Raw genomic sequence first — 25,073 nt, 5'->3', positions numbered from 1 at the left:
AACCAACCAAAAGTAGTGAATAAGGGTGAACCGTCAGAAATGGATGATAGCTTGCGAGCAGGGCGGTTATTCCGGGTGTTCATTTTGTGCTTTTATATATACACAAGATAGTTTTATCATAATATCATGAGACAAGGGTGAATGAAATCTGGAGATAGATACTTAGGGTGAACAATACTAAAAAAATTAAGAAGCACTGTCTTACGTCACCAACTGCGGGTTCCCCGTCCCCAAGAGCCACTACGAGAATAGCATCGGCCTGTCTAATGCAACGTTGGGTCCAGGGCGTCATTGTGAAGTCGGACTGGTACAAGACCATCTGATTAAGATCCTCTTGGTGCGCCAGCCAGTTTGACAGGCGATACTCCTGCAGGCTGACGGGTTGAAAACAAATAAAAAGTCGGACGTTTTTTTCTATTCGCTAAGGAACGGTCAAAAATTAACTACCTAAGTTAAAATCTAGTCTGGTAGACAAAACACATTTAAGTTACTTAAAAATGTCCACAGGTTAGGGTAAAAAATGTCCACAGGCTCGGTTAAAAGATACAACACAAAATACCAAACCTTCAATTTAAATAATATAATATTATATAACGTATTTCCATCTAAAAGGTCCGCATTAAGCGCTCTTGCAAATTTTCAGTTCATGACAGCATTGGTCACATTAATTTTCGAAATAATCCATTTATTTTCGATTTTTTTCCTCGGCCACTCTTCAATGCGAGTGTGATTCGCTCCAGACTGATTGACACACACCACCGACATTTAAAAACTCTTTAAAAGGCTATAAATGATTCCGAACTAAATTCTACCAAAACATGATTTTTCTTAATTGCTCTGTGCCTGCTCACCAATGCAAATACTCATGGAGACTAAACCTATATTTCTAAATGGCGAGTGACTAGAGAAAAAAATTGGCCAGGACAGAGACTCACTTACGTAACTTCAATAACGAATTAAACAAGCGTTTAGCAAATTGCAAGTTCCAAGCATAAGGCACCGCAAGAGAAAGTTAGGTTAAATCATGTGTGAAAAACAGTTTGATACGAGGGAAATGGCAAGGCAATGATTTTGGTGAGTGTTTTTTTTTTGTCTGGGCGATCGATGATGGGTAGACACGCGTCCAACTTGCGTGTGCAAATTTTAATTTCATTTAAACCCTGAAGTTAATTAAATATCCCCCGATTCAAAAGCAAACATCTTTCTTTTACTTCTGAGCCTGCATGGCTCAGTTGGTAGAGCGACGGTCCCGGTTTGACGGAAGGTCGTGAGTTCGAACCCCACTGCCGGCTAGTTGTTTTTCCAGTCTGCTCTGCTTGCATCATTGATCGACAGATTCGGTGAGTCTGCAATGGCTTTTCGGTGTACTAATAATACGTAAGCCGTTATCGTTGGTCAAAAAGCAGCTTCAGAAGGGCTAGATCTCAGTTGTAAGCACACATATATGTGTGTACATATGTTTCATTGTATTATGATATGATACTGGCGATTCCCTTCATTATGAAGTTGCTTGTACTAACAGATTGAGCAAGCATTGGCGTATGGTTGTTTCTCGACTCGTTCCGTTCTGAGCCTGCATAGCTCAGTTGGTAGTGCGACGGTCCCGGCTTGACCGGAGGTCGTGAGTTCGAACCTCACTGCAGGCTAGTTGTTTTTCTATTCTGCTCTGCTTGCATCATTGATCGACAGATTCGGTGAGTCTGCAATGGCTTTTCGGTGTATCTTTCTTTTACATTTTATTATCTGCGGGAGATTCCTTTTATACGAAAGTGTTAGGCTTAACCATGAAGCTAAATATCATTCGATTTAAAAGCAGGATTTTTTTAAATATTTTATTGTCCGCGGGAGATACCTTTTATACGTAAGCGTTTTAGCTTAACCTCGGAAGTTTTAACAACCACCAACCTTTCAAGGGCGTGATTGCCCAGCCTCTGCTTGACCATTTGGCTGTCCAACCTGAGAATCTGCTGGCACACGTGCGTCATCGAGTGGTGGAGCTCCATAGAAAACTTATGCAGTGGAACGTCCTCTGAGGCGGGAAGAATGGCGACCGTGGAGAGGTTTGCCAGATGATTGGAGACGTCGCCGTACGCAAATCGAGCTGTTGTCACAGATGAACATTAGGGTTGTTCAAAAAAACGCTTTTTTGTAAAATTTTAGTAGGGAGCCCCTGGAATTGTTAGGTTGCGTCTAAAAACCCCACAAAACAAATTTGAGCACATTTGGTTCAGTATTGACTGTGCTATGTCAATTTGAAAATTTAGATTTAGGCTAAAATTTTGAAAAAAAAAATTTATCCTCCCCCAGAAAAAAAAATTTTTTCTGCTTTTTTGCATTGCTTTGCAATTGAATAGCTATAAATAAACTTGTTTTACAGGTAAAAGAGTATTCATTGTATAACTGTTTCATTTGAACAACATTTGTTAGGCTGTTTTATACGAAAAATGGCTTACAAATTTAAAACAAAGTAGATGCAGCACACATGACATCAAATCAATAAAAAAGAGCATTTAGTCTTCACACAATTATATCAATTACTTATCTACAGTTCAAAAAAACGTGCTAAAAAGCCATTTTTCGTACAAAACAGCCTAACAAATGTTGTTGATATGTGACATTTGTACCATGACTACTCACTTTTTCACTGTAAAACAGGTGTATTTATAGAAATTCAATTGCAAAGCAATGCAAAAAAAAATAAAAAATAAAAAAATTTTTCAGGGGGAGGTTAAATTATTTTTTTCCGAAATTTTAGCCTAAATCTGAATTTTCAAATTGACGTAGCACCGTCAATACTGAACCAAACGTGCTCAAATTTGTTTTGTGGGGTTTTTAGACGCAACCTAAACAATTCCAGGGGGTCCCCACTAAATTGGGGGTCCCCACTAAAAAAACAAAAAAAAAAACAGACGTACATTTCAGCCCCTATTTCGGCAAACAATACATTGTTAACGCTGGTAACATGGTTATGTGGCCCAAGTATATTCCATGTGTCCAAGACTAAATAAAGATTAAGAAGCGCTAAATTGTTCTAAGCCAACAATTTTAAGCCTCATAACATTTTTGGTTCAGCAAAAAAGTTATTTCGGCAAACAATACGTTGTTGATACTGGTAACATGCCTATGTAGTCCAAATATAGTGTGTATTCCAGATTTTTAAATGTGCCCAAGACTAATTAAAGATAAAGAAGCACTAAATTGTGCCTTGGTACCTGGTATCTTGCTGTTTATTGCAGCAATTTATTTAACCGTTTTTTTATGTTTACACCACAGGTCAAATGTTTTCATGTTTTGTAATTTAGGAAAAAGTTGACTTTTTTTAAAGTAATTAGGTGCGTGTATAAGGCACCAAGCTCTATAAAACGTGAAACTTTAATGTGTCCTTAATTGGGGATATGCAATGGTTGATTTTCTTCCGATAAATTGGAAAAAAAGTATCGCTAGGGAACAAAACTAAATGGCAGCATTCATATAGTCAAACAAGTAAAATTTTATTCACAAACCCAAAGATAATTTTTCCAGGTAACTAGAACTAAATTTGCTTCAGCATAAGAAGTACTTTTGTATGCAATTGGATCGAGATCAGTAAGACCATGGTATTTGGTATAGACTCGAGACCGGAGATTAACAGACATATCTAGTCCTTATACCGAACCAATCTTAATGTTCCATGTGTTAGCGTCAGCATAAATGGGTAATGTTGTGTGTCGAGATGAAGTTGGTGGTTAAAGTTACTTGATGGACAAATACCTTTATAAGGAGGGTCAGATCAAGTCTCAAAATTTAAATTTATCAAAGATTTCTACCGCTGGCTATTCATTTTAAGCATTACTCTTATAACACAACCACACTCTTATACTACATAATTTGTTTTTAACAAATTACCGATATGCTGCTGTTGGGCTGCATACGGTTTAACTATTTAAAATACGGTGGCACTTCTGAGGCAATATAGACCAGTAGTGGTTATTTATGACGGGAAATTACTTGTTTTTTCCTGCTGAGAATTATGAATTTATTTTTTATAGTTTATAATAATTTATGAATAATAACTAGGGCGATTATTCTTTGACATAACAAATAAAAGAAACGACCTACAAAACTGTAATTTTAACCTTTTTTTGACAAAATTTTGACCTATTATGTTGCAGTTAAAATAGGATCGAAATAGGAAGTATAGGATAATTGCAAATCCAAAGCGAAAAAAGGAAGAACAAATACTGTTCAGCACATTGTCCAAATCAGAGATACACGACTATTCGAAGCAAAAACGAAGTTCGAGATAAACCTAATGCGATAAACCAGGCATAGCTAACTCTGGCGGCGCTGGTCTAGAATCCTACCACAATTAGTAAATCAACGCACAATATTCGGGTTAGGGTGCGAGTTAGCGTTTGGGTGTGGGTGGTCAAGAATTATTAAATTCATTATTTAAATTGTTAAATTCATTATTTAATAATAATACTTGACCCACCCGAACCCAAACGTTAACCCGCACTTTAACCCAAATAATGTCCGTTGTGGTAGGATTCTAGACCAGCGCCACTCTGGCGGTTGGCATCTACGAATATTCCTTTAATGAAGATAGAATACAGTTAAAATGTTGTTGAATGTAATTCTACAAAATTTTGATAAACGACAATTTTAAAAAGCTGACTACAGTATTTTATTTATTTTGTAAACGATTTTTGCGCATTTGAAATTGATTTAAATTTGTAATTTTGACAAATTTTGACCTGAGGTGTAAATTTTGAATGTTTTTGACAAGTCAAAAAATAATCGCCGTACTAATAACTATACATCAATTGTAACTTAACATATAAATCCTTGTTTGCTTCAGCTAAACTTTATTTAAACTTTAGCTAATCTTTTATTAAGTTAGCACGAGGTAATTTGACACAAATCTGTCTGGAAATTACAGCTTTAAATTAACAACATTGAAAAGTTGCCTATGTATATATATTAGAAATATCTAACTGATGTTCTTACTTTCTTCCGTTAAGGATTGTTTAAAGGACAAAATCTCTGGTGGCTTGCTTTCCTGAGTTCTGCGATTCGAAAGCATGTTGCCCAATAACTTGTCTGACATCAATGAGATAAGCCGGGTTACGATACTGGGGTGATGACGCTAAGGGGAGATTCAAGGTAATTAATTATATTTCAGACATATTCGGGTAGATGATTGATAGCTGGTACGCGATTTACTATTGACGGGCAATTCGATAAAATAAATTTAACCTTTTCGGTTTGAAGTATATCAACAAAATCGAGCAGTGTGATCTGGCCTAATAGTTTTATTCATGAGCACAAAAGTAGTTGCTTTAGTTGCTACGTTATTGCACGTTAGCCACATAAGAGATATTATTTTGGAACACTATACGGATCTGTTCATAAGTTTAATGGTGAAAATAACGGCCCAAATAGACGTTGAAAGCGACATGCTTGATTTTCAAACGTTTCGGCAATTTCTAATGCCATCATCAGTGATCACTGAAAACGTCTATTTGGGCAGATATTATTTTGAGAATTAAAATAAAATGACTGTTTCTTAACCGGTAAGTTTTTATCAGAAGGTCATACAGTTCGACCTTGAAAGCTCATCTTCCCAAACTATCGACAACTACGAAATAAAACAAAAAAACTCTCACCCTGATATGCTTCACCAGGCCCTCCGGAATTTTGGCCAGCTCCGTGTCTCTGATTGCGTGAATTGAAGCCTGCCTTGGTGTCCCGCGCAAGCTCTCAGCCTATAAAGTAAATTTATAAGCAAAGACATACACTGCAAATACGGCTGCTGTGTTGTCGCTGGGTAACACGGGGGTCAGCTAGCTATTCAATGAACGCCAGAATACCCTATGAACTGTCGGATGCGGTCTGGATAACTATAAGATCGCATGACGCATACACATTATTACTATTAGTTACCTTGTTTGACCTAATTCAGTGTTTTTCAAACTTTTTTGCTGCGACCCAAATGTTAAGTCCAAATATGACGACTAAGGTTTGGCGACCCAATTGTTTTTCTTGTAAGCGAACTAAAAATAGCTTCTTGTAAGCAAACAAAAACTAGGCATTAGCATAAAGAATTTCGAATTTTAATGACTGTACATTATTTGTATTGCTTCCTTCATTTTCCTAATTGAGAAATCTTCCTCAAGAAACAATCTCAATTACTAAAAACATGTGAATTACTGCAGTCAGTGACCCAACCAAATCAAACAGCGACCAAATTTTGGGTCGCGATCTATAGATTGAGAAGCACTGACCTAATTAGTATAACAAGAAAGAACGATATATTTATCAAACTCAACGAATAAATATATTTAAATTTAATACTGAGCATTATAAAAAAAAAACAGTGATTACGTTTAACACCTAAAGAAAATTTACCTTAGTTTTGCATCTGACAAAACTTCGGCTAATAAAGTAATAAAAACCGTATTTCAGAATAATTTCACGGGACAGAAGAATTTAACGCGTATGTTTGGTGACTAGTCTACCAGTAAGAGGGTATGTTTATGCTGTAAAAAACCCTACTGTAAAACAACACGACCATAGGTGCAAAGAAAAGTGAACATTTGTAAGCGAACACCGGCGTTGTGAATAATGTCAAGTCAAATTAGTTCACACTGCTTTTCTTACTATATTGTTGCAGTAATTTTATTCAGGTAATAAAAGCTTTGCATAAACATTATTCACAAAAAAATAAGGTGTTTTACTGAGAATGCCGAGTAAAACTTTTTTGAATCTTTTATTTCATGAAAATGAGGACTCTTTACTATCTTATGTATTTTGGGCATTTAACATCTGGGTTTTTCAACTCCAGAAACATTTTTAACTGTTGCCCACTAAACAATACATTTTTAGGCTTTTTGTTTGCAGGATTTTATTAAGCAGAAACAGATCCAACTTCTGAGTGACATTCTTACCATTCCGACAATTTCTCCTTTGCCAAACTCAGCGACCATTTCTCTTTTGCCGTCAGGTTTCATAAAGACAGAACGGAGGCGTCCATGCAAAACGATGTACATGCAATCACTTAACGAATCTTGCCTAGAAAAAAACGGGAATAGGGTTGTGTTAAGTAGCACCAAATGCGTTGCTTTGGCAATTATTAAAATTAAAAAAAAAATGTTTGCATTAACCTATATCAATATATGTATATCATAGCAGTGTTTATTGTAGTTTGCTGATGAAAAATTATGATATTTTTGTCCATTTTTTTATATATTCAAAATAACAGAATATTTTAGGACAAGAAAAGAGATAAAAATAGCAGCAGTGACATTCATTAAATGATTAAAGTCAATTGAGTAAAGATCATTTCACCTTCTTTTAATTCTTTTTAAGAACTTGAAAAACAGTTATTTGTTTTACATGAGGGATGTGGGACCTATTGAACCGATAAGTTTAATTTGATATCTGAAATGGCCCACAGGCCAAACACGTGTTTCTAAATTGGATACTGGCCAAATGCATTTCTCATCGATCCAATTCAACTTCACTAAAGCTCCGGCAAACTACTGTAAATCCATTCTTCTGAGGTTCATTTGATCAGTGCTACAATAAGTATATTTAGTTTACCTTATATAGTTTGGACAAAAAATGCCTGTTTCAACTGGGACACAAAACTTTACTAAATTCAGAAGTTTTCGTGTCACGGGCCTAAAACTAAAGCCTTTGGCGAGCTGCAAATCTACACTCCGCAGATTGCACGTCCTAGTTAAGGGATGGCGAACCTTTTTTATCGCACGGGCGACAAACACGACCTTACCTTTACAAAATGCACACGTGGGTCATATATTTAACAGTATAATAATTTTATGCGAAACTTGCTGCAGCGTCGTTTTAAGTTGTTTGGTAGTTGGACGGTTTCCAAATTCGGATTCCAACAAATATTCAGAATCCAAATGTTAACAAATGCTGCCGTTTTTTCGGGGTGATTACAGGAGTTCAGCAAAAAACTTTTAACAACATGGTTTATTGGTTTAACCAGGGTTTCAAAATTGTTAGTCTGCGAATTCCTAATTTTCCTTGAAGGATCGCCACCCTTTTCGTTTTAAAGCGATAAACAAAATGCTTTAAGTTGTCTGCTTTCCTGCACGGATTTGATGAAGTACAGTTAATGTGGGCCTACTCCTCACCCCTAAAACACTTTTGTACGACCCATTTAACAGTTTAGTGCTATCCATTATCCAACGAACAGTCGTTTTTTTTCACATTTATCCTTTTCTGAAAATTATTGATAACATTTCGGTATTTCTAAAGAGACAAGTGGGTCATTAAAAATCTGTATTGGGTCAGTGGTTCGGCATCTCTGTGACCTAGTTGTTTTACATATTCTTCGAGGGGCACTTACTTGTACAGCGGTTTGCCGGCCTCGATGACGACCCAGTCGAGCGCGAAGTCGATCTGTCGTACAAAGGGGCTCACTCGCAGCATTACAGTATGTGCGGTGTGCAGGATCATGCGTGGGTACTTGCGCATCATGCGATAGAAGCTCTGCTTTGTGATCCGAGCGATCACCGAGTCGGTCATTGCGCGGACCGAGAAGAAGGAAGGCTCGCCGGTGAGGACTGCAAGCTGGCCGGTCAGCATTCCCGGCTTGGCAATGAAGAGGGTCACCTGGGTCGCAAGTAAATGGTGAAGGGGTAAATGCCCCTGTTTTGACATATCCGAGTTTAGGTGACTCGCAACATTGAAAGATTTTATTAGCTTGGCAATGAAAAGAGTCACCTGGGTCATAAGTAGGGCGATTATTTTTTGACCTAAAAAAATTGGAAATTTTGACGTGAAAAATTGAAATTTTGACCCAAAAATATATTTTTTTGACAAAATTTTGACCTATAAGAAATAAATGTATTTAAACAACATATTGCTTTTCGAAGTACTGCATTAGTGCCCTAAAGTCAACCACACGTTTTACTGTTTTACTAACTACAAGTTTTAACAAAATTCAGTTATTTTTTTCAGGTTTATGCATACTCTTGGAAATGACTAGTTCATATTTTTGTCATTTCAAAAAAAAACAAGACGCTGGTTATTTTAGAAAATGTTGTGTAAACAGTTGAAATACAAAGTATAAAAGGTAAAAATGAGAAAATGCTGTTCAATATATTTGTCCAAATCAGAGATACACACTTGCGTAAAGCAAAATCGAAGTTGGAGCCCAACCTAATGCGATAAACTAGGTCTAGGTGGTTAATTCTACCGGCTCGCGTATACCGTATATTGCTATAGAGAAAATATAATACCGTTATAATGACATGTCGTTGCATATAATTTGAATCTGTTTTTTGTGATGAAACGTTAACTGAACGACAATCTCAAAAATCTGAATATTTGTAAACCAACTACGTGTATATTATAACGATTTTGACTTGAAAGAATTTTGACAAAATTTTGACTTTTTTTGACAAGTCAAAAAAAGAATCGCCCTAGTCATAAGTAAATGGTAGGAGTTAGTTTCAGAAGGAAAATGCCCCTCTTTTGACATATCCGAGTTTAGGTGACTCGCGAATTTGTATGGATATTGCGCAAACGGGTGGCTTGCACCAAGCAAAATAGTTATTGTTGCAATATGTCTAAAATTTTATTAAGAATCATAGCCCTGCAGAAATGTATTTGCAGTAGGGACGTTCAAAGTAGAATATCGAATCCAATTTCGCATTTTGTATCGGGTAATTGGAACCGCCATGGTATATTAGTTTAGCAATAAAGGATTTTATTAGTTTGGCAAAAAGAGAGTCATCTGGATCACAAGCAAATGGTGGAAGTTAGGTTTGAAAAGAAAAAGAATTAATTAATTATAATTAAAATATACTAGGATTTTATGTCCTAGATTTGCTATTATAGATTTGAAACCCATTTTCATAGAATACCTTGGGACTCTATGTTGAACAAACCTAATTTTCAGTTACTACAAGCAGTTCATTCAACGGAAAGAATTTCAAGATTCTTCTTCTTAAGTCAATTTAAATGATATATTTTTATGCAAATTGTATTTTTGCATAAAATATACCAAAATTCGAGCAAATGCCAGGGCTAAGAAATGTCTACAAAGCCTGCTTTCGCTTTGTTTCCTCTTTTTGTGAGTTCTCGTAGTAAGAAATCACTGCTTTTTAGCATTTAATATTCTACTGTTTATGTTATTTAGGCTGTGTATTACCTCTCTCTGTTCATCGAATCCAATTTCCGGTAGATTTTGTTGAACCTTTAAGTTTCCAGTTACCACAAAGTATAGACAGACGTCTTGGTCACCCTCACGAATTAGACAGAAGTCATGGTAAACCTAAGCAAAACAGAAAACTAAACTTACTTTTGTTTTATTGCACAACACTTTAAATAAACAACTTGGGATGGCAGGCCACTTTAAGGCAAAAAAAATAGTTGAACTAAATTTCAAAAGCACCAATGCCACTTAAATGGATTATACTTTACCAGACGTAAAGTGGTAATATAAGCCAGTGCTTCTTAAACTTTTTTAGTTTTGTTCACCCCTAGCATCTATCTCCAGATTTCATTCACCCTTGTCTCGTGATATGATAAAACTATCTCGTCTATATATAACAGCACACACGGAATATCCGCCCTGCTCGCAAGCTATCATCCATTTCTGACTGTTCGCCCTTATTTATCCCTTTTGATTGGTTCACCCCTGAAAAGTTTTATTCACCCTGGTGAACCATTCACCTAATTAAGAAACACTGATATAAGCCAAGGCTTAAATGCCCGTGGTTAACTCGGTGTTCTTTAGTACTTACCTTAAGTAATGTAATGTTTGATTGCAGCATAACCCGATCTTCAATCCCCAGAATCTGGCAGAGATCGTTGGTGACCAATTCCAAAACCATCGGTTCGGCAAGATCAAAAACCTGGAAAAAGCTCATATAGTTTAATCAATGAAAGTGCTATTTTAAGGAAACATAACGCAGACAAGCCAAATTATGCGCTCGGGGCGTAGTTTAGTACCTCTGGCATTGGGTTAATCTCTATTTGGGGCCTTTTGACAATAATGGCTCTTAAGAATGCTTAATATGTTGTGAATGTTGAGGTATGGTTCTACGTTCATTTTCTATAATTTCTTACCAGAACGCATGAAACTTTTTATAGATGACGTCATGGAATACGTCATACCAGGACGCCTAAAACGAGTAACTCTAGGAAGCCTACGGGCATTGATGTGTTAACATATGTGTGTTAACGACTGTGATCTAGCCCTTCTGAAGCTGCTTTTTGACTAACGATTACGGCTTACGTATCAGTAATACACCGAAAGCCGTTGCACACTCACCGAATCTGTTGATCTATGATGCAAGCAGGCCAGGCTAGAAAAACAACTAGCCTGCAGTGAGGTTCGAACTCACGGCCTCCGGTCAAGCCGGAACTGTCGCTCTAATAACGCTGCTTTTTGATCAACGAATACGGCTTACGTATCCTTAGTACGCCGAAAAGCCAGTTTGCAAAGGCTTTTTAGTGTAATAGTTTAATCAATTTAGATAATATGCAAAAGGTAGAATTTACAATATCAATGCCATACCCCTTTGTGCAGTTATCACAATAAAAAATAACTTTAGGCATTATGATATTTTTTACTTGTAAAATTAAAATAAATATAAATAAAAAACCGTAAGATTATCCTGAATATATAAACGGTACACCACGATGTACAAATACTTCGAATGTTTTTTTTAATAAAAAAATTAAAAAAAAACTTTGAACAAATTCTTAAAGTAAGTTTACCTGTTCGCCATCATATGAATCAGTGGAGCTTTGTGACTGCAAGGTCGACTGAAGAAAAATAAAATGTTATCAGCAAAAAATAAATTCTCTTATTAGCAAGTCAGTAAAGCCTGTTGCGCTACTATTTTTTCCCTGTTGCATTAGTCTTACGACTAATTAACAATGGGTGCTAATGTGGTTACAAAACAAATTGGTAAATAACAAAATTCAGTGAATCATGAGGATCGCAGAAGACAAAGTAAAATGTCAAAGTGTTCTTAAATGGTAGACTTAAAATCTAAAATAACGAACAGAGAATATTAAATCCTAGCCATTTCCAAGGCATAGTGATAGATATAAACAAAAACAAAAAATATGGTACGGGCATGTTTTTACCAAAACCAAATATCATGGCCCAAACAGTGAGTACAATGCAACACAATTAACTGTGTACGCGCCGCACTATAGGCTACATTTTAAATACGCACTGTGGGTGCGCCACAACACCAAACCCTAATCCGAACGAGCCAACGGATTTTTACAAGTAGGCGATTTCTAAAATTATAACTTTCACGATAAAAAAAATATATATAGCGTTTCCAATTATCCGATATGACTTCCGAATGAGATTTTAGAACTTCGAGATTTGAATTCCAAAGATCTGATATTTACTTTGAACTAGAGATCGACCCATATCATTTTTTCGACCGATACAGATACCCGATTTTTTTTTTATTTTTTTTTTTATGTACCTGGGAAATGTTCAAAAAATGAATCAGCTAAAAATGAAATCTAAATAACGTTTTATGATAACACCTTTATTTGTTATTAAACTATTATTTTGCATATTAACTTGGCGTGATGCTAAAACCAAATTTTTTGATCAAAAATTGGTAAGTTGTTTGTTGTACAGGAAATATTATATTATATCTTCGTCCTAAAATATCGGCAAAAGTATCGGCCTACAATTACCGATACCGATATATCGGTAGAAGCCAAATATCGGCCGATATTATCGGTAAACTGACATATCGGTCTATCTCTACTTTGGACATCCCAAATTATATATTCAGAAGAAAGTGAGTTTGTGTTAATTTTATCTTATATTTACAATGCACATTTACCAAATTGTTAGTTGAGGCTGAATGTGCACCGCTGATCATTTCACGAAATTCCTTTCTTTGTCTTTCATCTGCTGGCAAACTAGATTGCCTGTTGATAAAAAAGCGTGCATAGATAAAAAAAAAAACAGAAGAGGATTACCAAGATTGGTTAAGAAGGTTTAAACTTTAAGTATGAACAATCAAAGTTAGGCATCAAGCAATTAATGATTTTCTAGTAATTTCTAAGTAGTTTATACCACCCCATCCGTCAGAAATCAGTGCAGTTCTAAGCAAAAAGGTCTACGACAATCAGAGCATTCAAAGGATCAAAAAGTCCGACTTTTAGACTTTGAGGTCTTGGACAATGCACTAATTTGCATTAACAAATGTGCATAAGAAGATTAAGTTTAACAATACTTGACCCAACCAAACCCAAACGCTAACCAGCGCCCTAACCCAAATAATGTGCGATAATTTAATAATTATAACGCTTCAGGCCCCAATACCTCAATTTGTGACATAATAATCTTAAATACAATGGACGAGAAACCATCCGAGTTTGGGCTTTTTTCCCCAGCATTTAAAGAATTATTAAAATAACGCACATTATTTGGGTTAGGATTCGGGTTAGCGTTAGGGTTTAGGTGGGTCAAGTGTTATTAATCCTATCTCATATTTTTTGTTATCTTTTCTGAACTTTTAATGAATATTTTTAATTTATCTACGCCGGGAGTTTACCTAAAGGTCCAAATCAGTGCATTGCCAGGACCTCAAGGTCTAAAAGTCTAGACTTTTCTGCCATTGGATGCCCTGATTGTCGTAGACCTTTTTGCTTAGAAATGCACTGATTTCTAACGGATCGGGTGTTTATACTCTGTTTCATATTTTTTTCAAATAATTTCATAAAATTGTTTCCAGTCAAGTTAAACGAACACAACTCTAGTAATTTCCAATACTTACCTATGAAAAACATTATCATTGTCATCCACCACGGTGTCAAATTCATTAAATCGAATTTGCTTGGTCTTGCTGGCATTCTGAAATCATAATGAAAGTATTTTATTTAGTGTAAATGGGGCATACCAAATCAGAAGAAAAAACTCCTAACGCAGTGGTTCTCAAACTGGGGTCCGCGGTCCTTTTGGGGTCCGCGAGACAATTTTGTGGGACCGCGAAGCACCTAACAAAAAATCAACACGACGCTCCTGAAGAAGAAAAATTTTAGGCAACTTACGTTTCCAAACCAAGCTGATTATTATCAATAGTTGTTCATTCACGTTATTGCCCGCTTTAAGTTGAATTGTCCATTATGACGACATAATGTTGCGTTCTGCTAATGAGAATTACGTTTTTACAGTTTGCTGCGCTGACACTGTGGGCTGTACGGTCAGTCACTAAAATAAAGTGATTCGTTAGAGGTTAACATAACCGAGCATAAAGTAAAGAAGCAAGCGAACCCGCCCCACCGATACCATTAAAAACAAATGTCATTTTGTGTTTATTGGTTATATTTTTAAGGGACCGTGAGCAATTAAAAAAAATGCTGGGGGACCGTTTCGTAATTTTTTTAAAAAAGTTTGAGAACCACTGCTCTAACGTCTAAAAAAAAATCTAATTTCTAAAAACCGAATTTTATGACTAAAGCATAAAATCGCGCAGCACAGGAATAACAAGTTTCAAGGACCCAAGTTAAGTGCACCTGGCATAGGTCAGTAAAAAAGAAGAAAAAAAGAAGAAAAAAAACAGGAAACAGCTGACTCGATGAACCTTACCGTCTTTCGCTGTCTCCTGGGAACGTCGAATATTGCAAAAACAAATTTTATTTCGTCGATAATTGTATTTTTTGGAATCCAAATAAAATCATATCACTCTCTATCTCTCTCTCTCAGTGTGGGCCTGGTTAGGTAAATCGTAGTAGATTTTGAAAATAGTCCAAATTTACCTTAATTGGCATTGGGGAAGTTGGCACAAGCAATGCAGTTGCACTTTGAGGCGGCGAAGGTTGCTTCTTTGTATCATCATGCTCAAGCTGAGTTGCAACCCCATCAACGCACAAACTACACAAAAGAAATGTAAGTATCTCTCACAGGAGCTACCGACATTCAAGCATAACCAACTCAGTGTTTTAAAACTATAGTACAACAAATTAAACATCTTTTACAAAAACATTTTTTATGTGTCATGGAGTTTTGACGCGGTTGATTTATTAATTGTACGGCAATGTAAATTTCATTTATTAGTTGTATCGTAATGTAAATTACGCGACTACTCGCCTAAATATGCTCGTACCCTTCTTGTATTAGACTTTTTCGAACTACAGCATTGGCTTACTTGGACTTTGTGGACTTTGTTATTTTACTTGCACGGCAAACAAAGGCTAAAAATACAAAATTGTGGAAAAGCAGTAAAATATGGCAATATATGGTTGGGACAATCGCAAAACTGCCAATGACAATGTTTCCAATGGAATTGCTATACTTGCTTGTTGCTGACTGTGTACCAATTGTGACAATGATCACATCACTCATGTATGATGACAAGCTGTGACAAGATGTTAAAAGCCTATCAACGAGCGGCGTTTGCTGGCGTGACAAGCAAGGAAGGATGTTATATACATTGCAACTAATTTGGAGATCCCTAAAACGCACACAGATGTCGTCTTTGTTTACTTTTAATCAGGGGGCCACGGCCACTTGGGAGTCCGCGAACTAGTTTTAGGGGGTCCACGAATGCCTAATTGTAATGTTAGTGTATATTTCAGAAGTAATCAATTTTTCAAACAAAACAGTTTAATTACAAATAAAAGCGGTTTTGCACTGACTGTATTTAGACTCCATTTCACTTTCATGTTTTTTGCTCCGAAATCATCAGACTTATGAAGTCTACTTGTATTGCGACGTAAATGTGACGTCATTTTTTGAAATTTCTTGCCTACCGTGGTCCACGCGAAGCAAAAACTTATTTTAGGGGTCGGGGGTAAAAAAAGTTTAAGAACCCCTGCCTTAAATGATGTGTAGAATGGAAATGTAGAAATGTAAAATTATTATGTCTTGGCTTGACACAAAAATCAAGGGATGTTTAAAGTTAAAATCGCATCCTTAGATGTGAATCCAAATCGGATTTGTATCCCATTTTGCCGTTTATATAAGGAAATTGGACTATATAATTTATTTGTTTCCCGTGAAAGGATGCGCCTAATTGCACATACAGAACGCGAACGCCTGGCTTGAACAAAGGTCTGTCGCTGTGGCAACACTTTACAGTTCATGGCGAGCGACTAACGTGGATATTAAAAAATTACAATATTAAAGGCTTCACCTAATTTTATCTTTTTTATCTTTTCTGAATGTATCATACACAATCATTTTTTATCAGAAACTTAAAAGAAGTGGCAAGAACAAAAAGGTTGGGAAGCACTGAGTTAATTAGTACAGTGCGTAGAACTGCTTCGTCCATTCATAACCGAGACATACATTTCTATATGTTTTAGCGAAAATTCTTACTTGTGTTTTTCTGCCAGTTCAGTGAGAATTGCGGAGGACGAAACTTTTCGAATTGATAACCGATGATCTAACTCGCGCTTGGTCTAAAACACAAAATACTAACTTACAATTAGGGTGAATAAAACTCCGGACATAGCACCCGTAGCTATTTTTAAATACAGATTTGTATAGCATTAAAAAATTATTTTGCGTAACTAAAACAAAACAAAATTTGAAACTTAAGTTGCTGGGTAACTATAGTATTTAAAAAAAATCAGTAGGAAGCACTGCCATTACACAATGGTGCAAATAATTAAACACGGTTAACGGCAATCAATAACTTACAGGGTTTAGCAATTCTTGGGAGAGACCGAGGTAGTTGTGAAGTGCTAGGAAGGTCACACGTTGCATGCGCGTCATAATAACCTGAACCATCTGAACCAACGACTCGTTCCGATTTCGGAAAGCCTCTATAAACGCCTCGGCGGGTAACCTGGGAAAAAATCCATTGTTTATGTATATTCTAGTGAGGCAGCATATTTATGCTCGTATAACGTATAACAAATGAAATACTCGACAACCAGTGCAAAACATATGAACAAAAAAGCACTTTGACGAAGCAATAAAGTGATAATGATGGTTGTTTTTAAATCGCCAGAAACCAATTTTGCCTGCCCTTGTGTGTTTTATCCATGAAACAACAAAGCAACGTTATCGAAATCAGAATAATCTATAATACCATAGTATTAAGGTAAAGTAAAATATGCAGTAATATCCACGACAGAATAAGATCTAAACTAGTCTAAATAAGAAATAAATCTATTGGAAGAAGGGTTTGGGGTGAGGTAAAAAATTGTATAAGTCTTATTCTGATAAGTTTGTGTTTTATTCCAATTTAAACGTTATTATACTATTGGGTATTGGTCCTTTGGTCATATTCCTACTTAATGTTGATCTAATTTCGGTCTTATGACTGGAGTTTTGTTTTACCCACCTTAAAACAATTGACTTTTTGACAGCCCTCGCAAAAACAGTTTTGTAAGGAGCCATGTGACCAGTTAGTACATCCAAGATGCTGAGTAAGCTGTGGAGACTTTCTCCGGCGGTTATCTCACTCAGTTTAATCTGAAAGCACAGTTAGTCATAGGTATTAGAAGATAGAGATAAGAGAAGTCACACGAAATATGTAAAAATGTAAGATTTTAAACACTATACATTAGTTCAAACTGTAGACCAGCGGTTCCCAAGCTGTTATGAAAATTTTGCCTGGAGGGCCCTTTGCAATTATTTTGATATTTCGCGGCCCTATAAAAATTCAAGGGTCAGTTGACCCATGTTTCTTGTAGTACATTGGTGCAGTCGCGAACGATTCGTTAATAGCAGGTAGTTCAGCCTCATAGATGCTTTATGATGTCACACGAGACATCAACAAACACGCTATATTATCGAATGATAACGCATAACTACAGACTAAAAATGTTTTAAACAGTCTAATTCTAATGTTTAAAGACATACGTTAATGACTAATGTTCGAAAAATTAACTCTCCTTGCGGACCCTCTGAAACTGTTGTACGGACCCCAGTTGGCCCGCAGACCCCAGTTTGGGAACCGCTGCTGTAGACACTGCTTTAATATGAATGTACAGCTAGTCATAACTATTAAAAAATACATACCAGAAATAACACAAAATGTGTAAAAATGTAAGGTTTTTAACCACTATGCTATAATTTAACTGTAGCCAACTTTATTTGTCAAGTGCTGATTTTTTTAATTCAAAATAAAATACGCCACACAACCTTCAAATTATGGTATTTTTGGAATGTTTACCATTTATTTACAGGTTGGCCAACCATTGCATTAAACAATTAAAAAATCAGGTTTAGAAAATGAGAAATATAGTGAGGCTTTAGGGTTTTTTACCATAGCATTGGACATTCCTAAGAGAAAACACATTTTATATAGCATTTTGGAAACATCCTGAAAATACAGGCGTCAGGCCATATTAAATGAACCAGTAAACTGTTCAAGTATTACGCCCCATTAGCGTACATATAAAAAATATATATGTATATATATTTTTTTATTTTTTTAGTAGGCTTTAACAAAATAGTGGTGTGCAAGATATAACTGTAACATAAAAAAATACAATTGGAAACAGGTTTGTAAAACAATATAAGGCTTCTGGCAAAAGCAATTGTCTGCTGGAGTGCAAAATATAACTGGTCTGCTAAAGTGCAAATGATAAAAATGCAATTTGAAACATATCATAAAATGTTGGAGGGCTTTCGACAAAAGCAATAGAATATAACTGGTGTATTTTTAGATAAAAACAATTTGAAACATATCATAAAATATTAATTAAGGCTTCCTTACACAAACAGCAGTCAACAAGACAAGACATGGCTTCCTGTAATTTTTCATGAAAACTTGCCTCGTTTTGTTCGTCGGTGATGTAAAGGTTGATTTGTCCTTCTTGCACCACATACAACCATTTGTCATCCTCTCCAATGCGGAACAGGTACTCGCCCTGGTTGACGTTTATTGTTTCCATGTGACGACAAAGTTGAAAAAATACACCTTGCTTAAAGTGACCGAAGACCCTACACAAAATAGAAAGGATTTTTAATGAAAAAGTTGTTTTTTTTAATCACATTCCTATACAAAAATAGGAATCACAGCTACTAAAATTCTTTCAGTTCTATATAAGTTTACTAAGTCCAAGAGTATTAGCACAAACAGTTGTTTAAAGGTGTTTTTGACGCACTCTGCCTTGTATAAAATATATCTAAAAACGATAGGCCTGAGCAAAACATTGTTAACTGAGGTAGCATTAATGTAGAGCAGCGGTGGCCAATGAATAAGAGAGCATTCTGGTGCTTATTTCTTACTCAAACTTACTGTATTAACAGCAGAGAGCCAAAAACACTTGAGTCTGAATAAATATTAATTTATCTGTTATTTATTCAAACCGAAACCATTTGAGTTACATAAGGTTGTGCTGGAGATTGGAAGCTTTAAAATACCGTTATGACATCTGAAGTAGAATATCTAGCTAAAACGTTCAGTAAGGATATATAAAAATATACAACTCTTTCCAAAATGTGTCAATTCTCAATGCTTTGTTTTGCTGTTCACCTTTATTGGCTGTTTATAATTTTTATGCTCATGCTTTTTCAAATTCTGGTTGTCTAACATAAAATTAAAAATAGCCTTAAAACATTGAGTGTTCACCTTACCCTAATCTTTACAAAGGAGTCTTATAATTTAATTTTGAAGAATATTTAAACGTAAAAATTTCAAGCTAAAATCCTTGTAAAGTAAAAAATATTAAAACTGATACATAAAAGCAAGAATTCGGTGTAATAAACTTTTAATTCATCACAATTTTAAAGTTTTATAGGGAAGTTCCTTTTTGAAGGATGACCTTAAAAGCATACACCGTTCTTAAACAAGTCATGCACAACCATGCAAGTGAAGTCAACTTCAAAGCGGCCTATGTGCTTATGCTAACTTATCCTAGAAACATACTTAACGCTCTGAAGAAGGTAGAGGACTTCTTCGGGCAGATTTGGAAGTCCCTCGTCTTGCTGGTCAGCCTCCAGGAGAACAGAGGGAAGTTCCTTTTTCAGAAGAAGGCTCGGAGTCTTCTTCTTGCTGAAAACCATCTTGGCGAGAATCATCATTCTCTCTCGGTTATGCAGCCGACGACCGGATCGGCTGTACTCGGGCAAATCTTTGATGATTGACACTTGTTTTTGTAGTCGACTGGCTGTGTCACGACCCTAAAGATAAATGACTTGAAAAACACCTTTGTTCCAACAAGAAGGTCATAAGGACAAGATCAGACTGAGCATTTTTTTATACTTCTTAAAATCAGGGAAATATTTAGTCTGCATAATAAAAAGTCCATAAAATTAAGAAACCTAATTGGACATACTTGCCTAGCTACTACAGAAATAAAATATATCTAAAAGTTATCTTGGTATGCACTGCTTTATTTTTCTAGTATATAAAACTCATTGGAAAATCTTCTTTCTTGTTAATCACTTTTCAAGCAATATTCTTATAAACAGAAATAAACATGCTTATTTAAATAAAAAGTAAAGCATTCAAACACCAACCTTTCGCAGTACTTTAGTTGCATAAAACTGCATTTTGTCACGCTTGCGAAACCTATACTGACGGTTGTGTTCCACCTCAGGAATAGATACAACTGAAAAGCAAATCATTAAACTACATACTGCAAGTAGAATAGATTTATATTCCGACCATTATTCAGGTTAAATCTCTAAATGTGTCGCTGAATAAAAAAAATTAGTCTATTTAATGTATAAATATGCCATATACCTAGGTTTTCTGCTTAACCATCATGGACTTTACACATTTTTTTGCTAAAACTATTAGAACTTTAAAATACCTGGCATTTGCATTCGAGATCGAAGAATAAAGGTTGCGGAAAGAAGAATAAGAACCAGTGTTGTAACAGCCCCAATCCAAATCATAACCTGTGGTGAATAGCAAACCATAATTCCTAGCGACCACAAAAAGTACAAGAGCAAAGCTAATCCAAATCTCCACACCACCACCACTCTTGTGTAATCCATGGTATATATATATGTAATATATACTGATCTAATGTGCTAAACAGGTATTTTCAAAAACATACAATTTACTAGGGTAAAATATTTACATAGACAGGGCAAAACAAGACTTATTCCAAGCTTAGAATAAATTTGCAATAGAACCAAAAGCTAATTAAGAGTCGAATTGCATTTTTTCAAGAATATAATAGAACCAGTCTTTATAATAATATCTAAAGCTTATCATACCTAAGAATAAGGTCTAAAAATATATAATGTTTACGCTTTTTGGATTCTAGAAAACAACAATAAACAAAGCCAATAGCTCAAACTGAAAACCTAGAATAGTGTTGCAAAACAAGGTTGACATAATTACCATAAGGGCACCTATCAAAACAATAAAAGTTCATTTCAGGAAATGACAGCCTGCCTTAATCAGTGATCACATTGCACAAACTCTGCAGCTATATATATATTTCCCCAAGTTATTTGGCTTATATAAAACAAATTATGTTAATACAACAACAAAAGCTTAAATGCAACTAGAAACTAAACATAAATGACAGTATTTATATCTCTCTGCGGATAGAAGTAAATACATTCACTCTTTTGGTTGAATAAAGAAATACAAACATAACATATATATAACTAAACCTTAGGTTTTTATATGTCTTCTAACTTTATAACATTTCTAGATAAAATAACATCAATCATTGAACCTAACTAGCCTATGCTGTCACAATAGCTTTACTCAGGATATTATAGAAGTGTATATATATAAGCAGTACACGAATATATAGAAGTGCATTACATAGATTAGTTTGACTAGCGTATATTAAGAAATGTACAATTATAATTTTTCTAGAATAAATTTTCTTATAGGTTTTTTAAACACAAAACTGAAAACACTGCATCTGAAAAGCCAGACTCTAGCTACTCTGTTATTAATAATGCATTCAAACAAGTGCCTAATGAAATACGTTTGTTTGCAACAACGCTTGGTAGTTTCCTGAATACCATAATAAAGATAGCAACAAAGTTGGCTGGCTTATTCGCATTATAGCTGATACCAGGATGCTGAATAAGCATAACAGTTTGAACCAACGGGCAACAGTATTACAGAAAGTGCATATCAAGAAATATTTAAGTAAGCATCTGCTATTTTTACCAGAAAAATCGGTAAGATAAATGAGTATTTAATATAGTGAATTATTTTTTAATGCTTTGTTTAGTTTCTATTTAACTACTGCTTTACTGTTGATTTCTAAAAAAGTTTGTAAGCTACTCAACTTATTCATTGACATGTTCCAAATAAAATTCCAAAATGCTAAGGCAATGCATTAGTTTGCACAAACTAAATGGAAACTGACATCTAGTCAAGTGCTGCTTTACTAGACACTAGACAGAATGGATGTACATATATGCCCACACTCTTCTATACGATTCTGGTTGTGTAATATCGATAAGTAAAACAGACCACAAAAAAGATTACATCATCTAATGTTTACCAAATGGGAAGATGGACCTCACCAATGTGTAACTAACAGTCTTTTTTAAATGTTTAATAACTCGAAACTCTGGTGACAGTTGTACATTTAATTCTTGCAAGACAGGCAGTATACAAAGAATTACATCATGCTGATAGTTTTTAAAACTTTAAATTAGTTATTGCAAGTTTATTATATTTAAGTTTTTAAGGACAGATCAACACATTTTGTTTGTTTCAATCAAGACCTTAAAAGAAAAATCCTTAAATTTATGTAACATTAAGAATAAAAAATTCATCAGTGTTAAACTAGATGAGTACTAACGGCAAAAGCTCATTGGTAATTAAGTGAATAAAAATCAAACAGAAATTAATTCTTGTTTATTTTTTAAATTATTACCAGGTTATTCTGAATTTATCCTTTAGTGATAAACATCTACTAATTTTGAAATAATTTTGCTTAATATCTATTTCGGTAAATATTTAAAAATGTAGCTTAAAAAAATAATTTAAAAACGGATTTGTTCGTTCTTAGTTCAAATGAAACTAAATTTGAAAATTTGGATACTGACAATAACATATACAAATACCCTTGCAAAATAGTGTACATTGGGGCTACAAGACAATTGCCTTTTGAAATCTGAAGAGAAATATTATTTAATTGTGTTATTTGCTTGCGCACTTCAGTGAAAATAAAACTAGCAGGAATACTGTCAACATTTAAAACAAGTATCATAAATGATTAACCAAAGCATAGGCATCAATCCAAACTGTCAATTCATGTATATACAAATTACAACGATATCTTCTCCGGTAAAATGGTGCGTTTAATAAGAACTTTCAGCTGGTCCTGAGATACAAAGGCAGAAATGAATTCAAATGAGTATATACCTCAGGATTCCAATTTAAAATTCTAATTTCAACATTCTTTTAGGCAATATAACAAAAAGAAGATTTCATCAAAAATGATAAAACATTCTATATAAGGGAAGGTCACTTACTGGACCATCACACAATTTAATAACCCACTTTTCACCAAGCATTTGTTTTAGGAAGGAATAAAAGTTTCATGGATTCATGGATTTTAAAACACTACTTTTTAAACCCGGGCTTTCCAAACTTGGGGTCGTTTAAAGTTTGTGGAACAATAACACTTGTTCACTTTCTATATAAGAAGATGGAGCAGCAAAGTTTCACATCAAATTAACATGTAGTTAAATGTATTACACACTGGTGTGACTTTTAACAACTATGGTTTATTTTGTGAAATGCACAATTAAAAGGTTTTGCCTGGCCTTTTCTATATTATGGTAAGTTTTTAGCTGGACTTTTGTTTAAAATGATATAATTTAATGGGTAGATAAGTAAGCTGTCCATTCTTTATATTTTTATTTTGCATTTCAATGTAGTTGTTTTCTACTTTGATCTTACCATTTTATCTAGAATGTAAAATCATGTTTAACTCTTACATATCCAAATTTCAAGTGCTTTGTTCGTAAGTTGTGAGTTGCCTACTATTGGAAAACTACAAAAATATAACTGTTTTCTGTTTTTATTTGAAAATCAGTTGTGACTAATGTTTAGATATAATAGGAATGTTCAATAATACTGCTTGTACTTGTCCCAAGCTAACTCGATATAGAAGGTGCCCGTCCGAATTAAAATTTATTAGGACAATACAGCCATGAGTTTTAGACATAAAGTACAAATTATTTTTGTTTACCTTTATTTCTAAGAAACATATTGCAGGAAGGTTACTATAAAATAAATGAACACTGGTCTTGATTTCAACACAAAAAATAAAAAGTTACTTATTTTTACTTACTGGATTAGTTTCCGATGGAAAAAACTCCAAGATTTTTGCAGAGTTTGGAATCCATTCGATTAAAGGGTTTAAATATTCCATGTACTCCATTTTAATTTTAAACTACATATTAGAAAATTAAGTGCAATTTAAAGATTAGATTACCGTTGAACATAATGATAATAGCAAAAATTGTACAAGTAGTTGGCTTTAAAATATTCCATATAATTCCCTTAATATATAATTGCATTTCAAACTGACAACCATATATTATATAAACATGGAAGGTTCTGGTTAAAAAAGAAACAAGCAAACCTAAGTCTATACCAACACTTGTAATGTACAGGCTTATTAGTCTGATGCTATTCTTTGTAACTAAAGTAAATTTATTTGCATTACTTATTGTTTTGTTAAAATTATTTACATTACGTCTGTGTGTTACTGGGCGTAAAAACAAATTAATAGTGACTACAGTAGTTCATCATTTTGCAAATACTTGCTTCGGGGCGACATTGATTGCTGTTTATCTCTCTTCTGTACTTTTAAAACGTAGTGTGGGATTTTTTCTTTCGCTCATAGAGTTGTTAAACGCCAAAACACAAAACCGAAATTCCGGTTAATCGTAGTGTGAAGCAAATATAAATTTCCAGTGCTATTAAATAACGTTAGTTTTTCAATATATCAACTAATACATAACCTATTACGTCCTATCATAAAAAACTCCTACACATAATTCATAACTTATTAAGCACTCTATGAGTTCAAAATAAAACATCACAAGATTAGCAGGGCAAAGGATTTATATGACCGTGTCGTAGATTGGCGACCCCTGATCTTGCCTTGTACAAATGCATGACACAGATGGGTTTATGATTTTCAAAAGTCCGATTACCACA

At 34.7% G+C, this 25,073-nt stretch overlaps 1 protein-coding gene across 1 annotated transcript in view; it reads right to left on the bottom strand.

Moving 5' to 3' along the window:
- LOC146136787 (patatin-like phospholipase domain-containing protein 6) overlaps window positions 1-24,295 on the bottom strand; it is a 42,529-nt gene extending 18,234 nt beyond the window's left edge. The window contains exons 1-20 of the mRNA XM_083395960.1: window positions 24,199-24,295; window positions 20,725-20,812; window positions 20,429-20,520; window positions 19,836-20,089; window positions 18,739-18,907; window positions 17,301-17,431; window positions 16,652-16,799; window positions 16,328-16,410; window positions 14,767-14,881; window positions 13,785-13,861; window positions 12,846-12,933; window positions 11,743-11,790; window positions 10,764-10,874; window positions 10,169-10,291; window positions 8,360-8,625; window positions 6,930-7,053; window positions 5,649-5,747; window positions 4,990-5,128; window positions 1,906-2,101; window positions 206-374 (exon numbers count right to left, since the gene is read on the bottom strand). Coding sequence (XP_083252086.1) covers window positions 206-374; window positions 1,906-2,101; window positions 4,990-5,128; window positions 5,649-5,747; window positions 6,930-7,053; window positions 8,360-8,625; window positions 10,169-10,291; window positions 10,764-10,874; window positions 11,743-11,790; window positions 12,846-12,933; window positions 13,785-13,861; window positions 14,767-14,881; window positions 16,328-16,410; window positions 16,652-16,799; window positions 17,301-17,431; window positions 18,739-18,907; window positions 19,836-20,089; window positions 20,429-20,520; window positions 20,725-20,812; window positions 24,199-24,288 — 2,610 coding nt within the window. The 5' untranslated portion in view covers window positions 24,289-24,295. The remainder of the gene's footprint in view (window positions 1-205; window positions 375-1,905; window positions 2,102-4,989; window positions 5,129-5,648; window positions 5,748-6,929; window positions 7,054-8,359; window positions 8,626-10,168; window positions 10,292-10,763; window positions 10,875-11,742; window positions 11,791-12,845; window positions 12,934-13,784; window positions 13,862-14,766; window positions 14,882-16,327; window positions 16,411-16,651; window positions 16,800-17,300; window positions 17,432-18,738; window positions 18,908-19,835; window positions 20,090-20,428; window positions 20,521-20,724; window positions 20,813-24,198) is intronic.
- Between the last annotated feature and the right edge of the window lie 778 nt (window positions 24,296-25,073).

The sequence above is a fragment of the Ascidiella aspersa genome, chromosome 8 (genome assembly GCF_963924565.1).
Source record: "Ascidiella aspersa chromosome 8, kaAscAspe10.2, whole genome shotgun sequence".
NCBI classification, from domain to species: domain Eukaryota; kingdom Metazoa; phylum Chordata; class Ascidiacea; order Phlebobranchia; family Ascidiidae; genus Ascidiella; species Ascidiella aspersa.
This window is presented reverse-complemented; position numbering and strand designations above follow the sequence as displayed.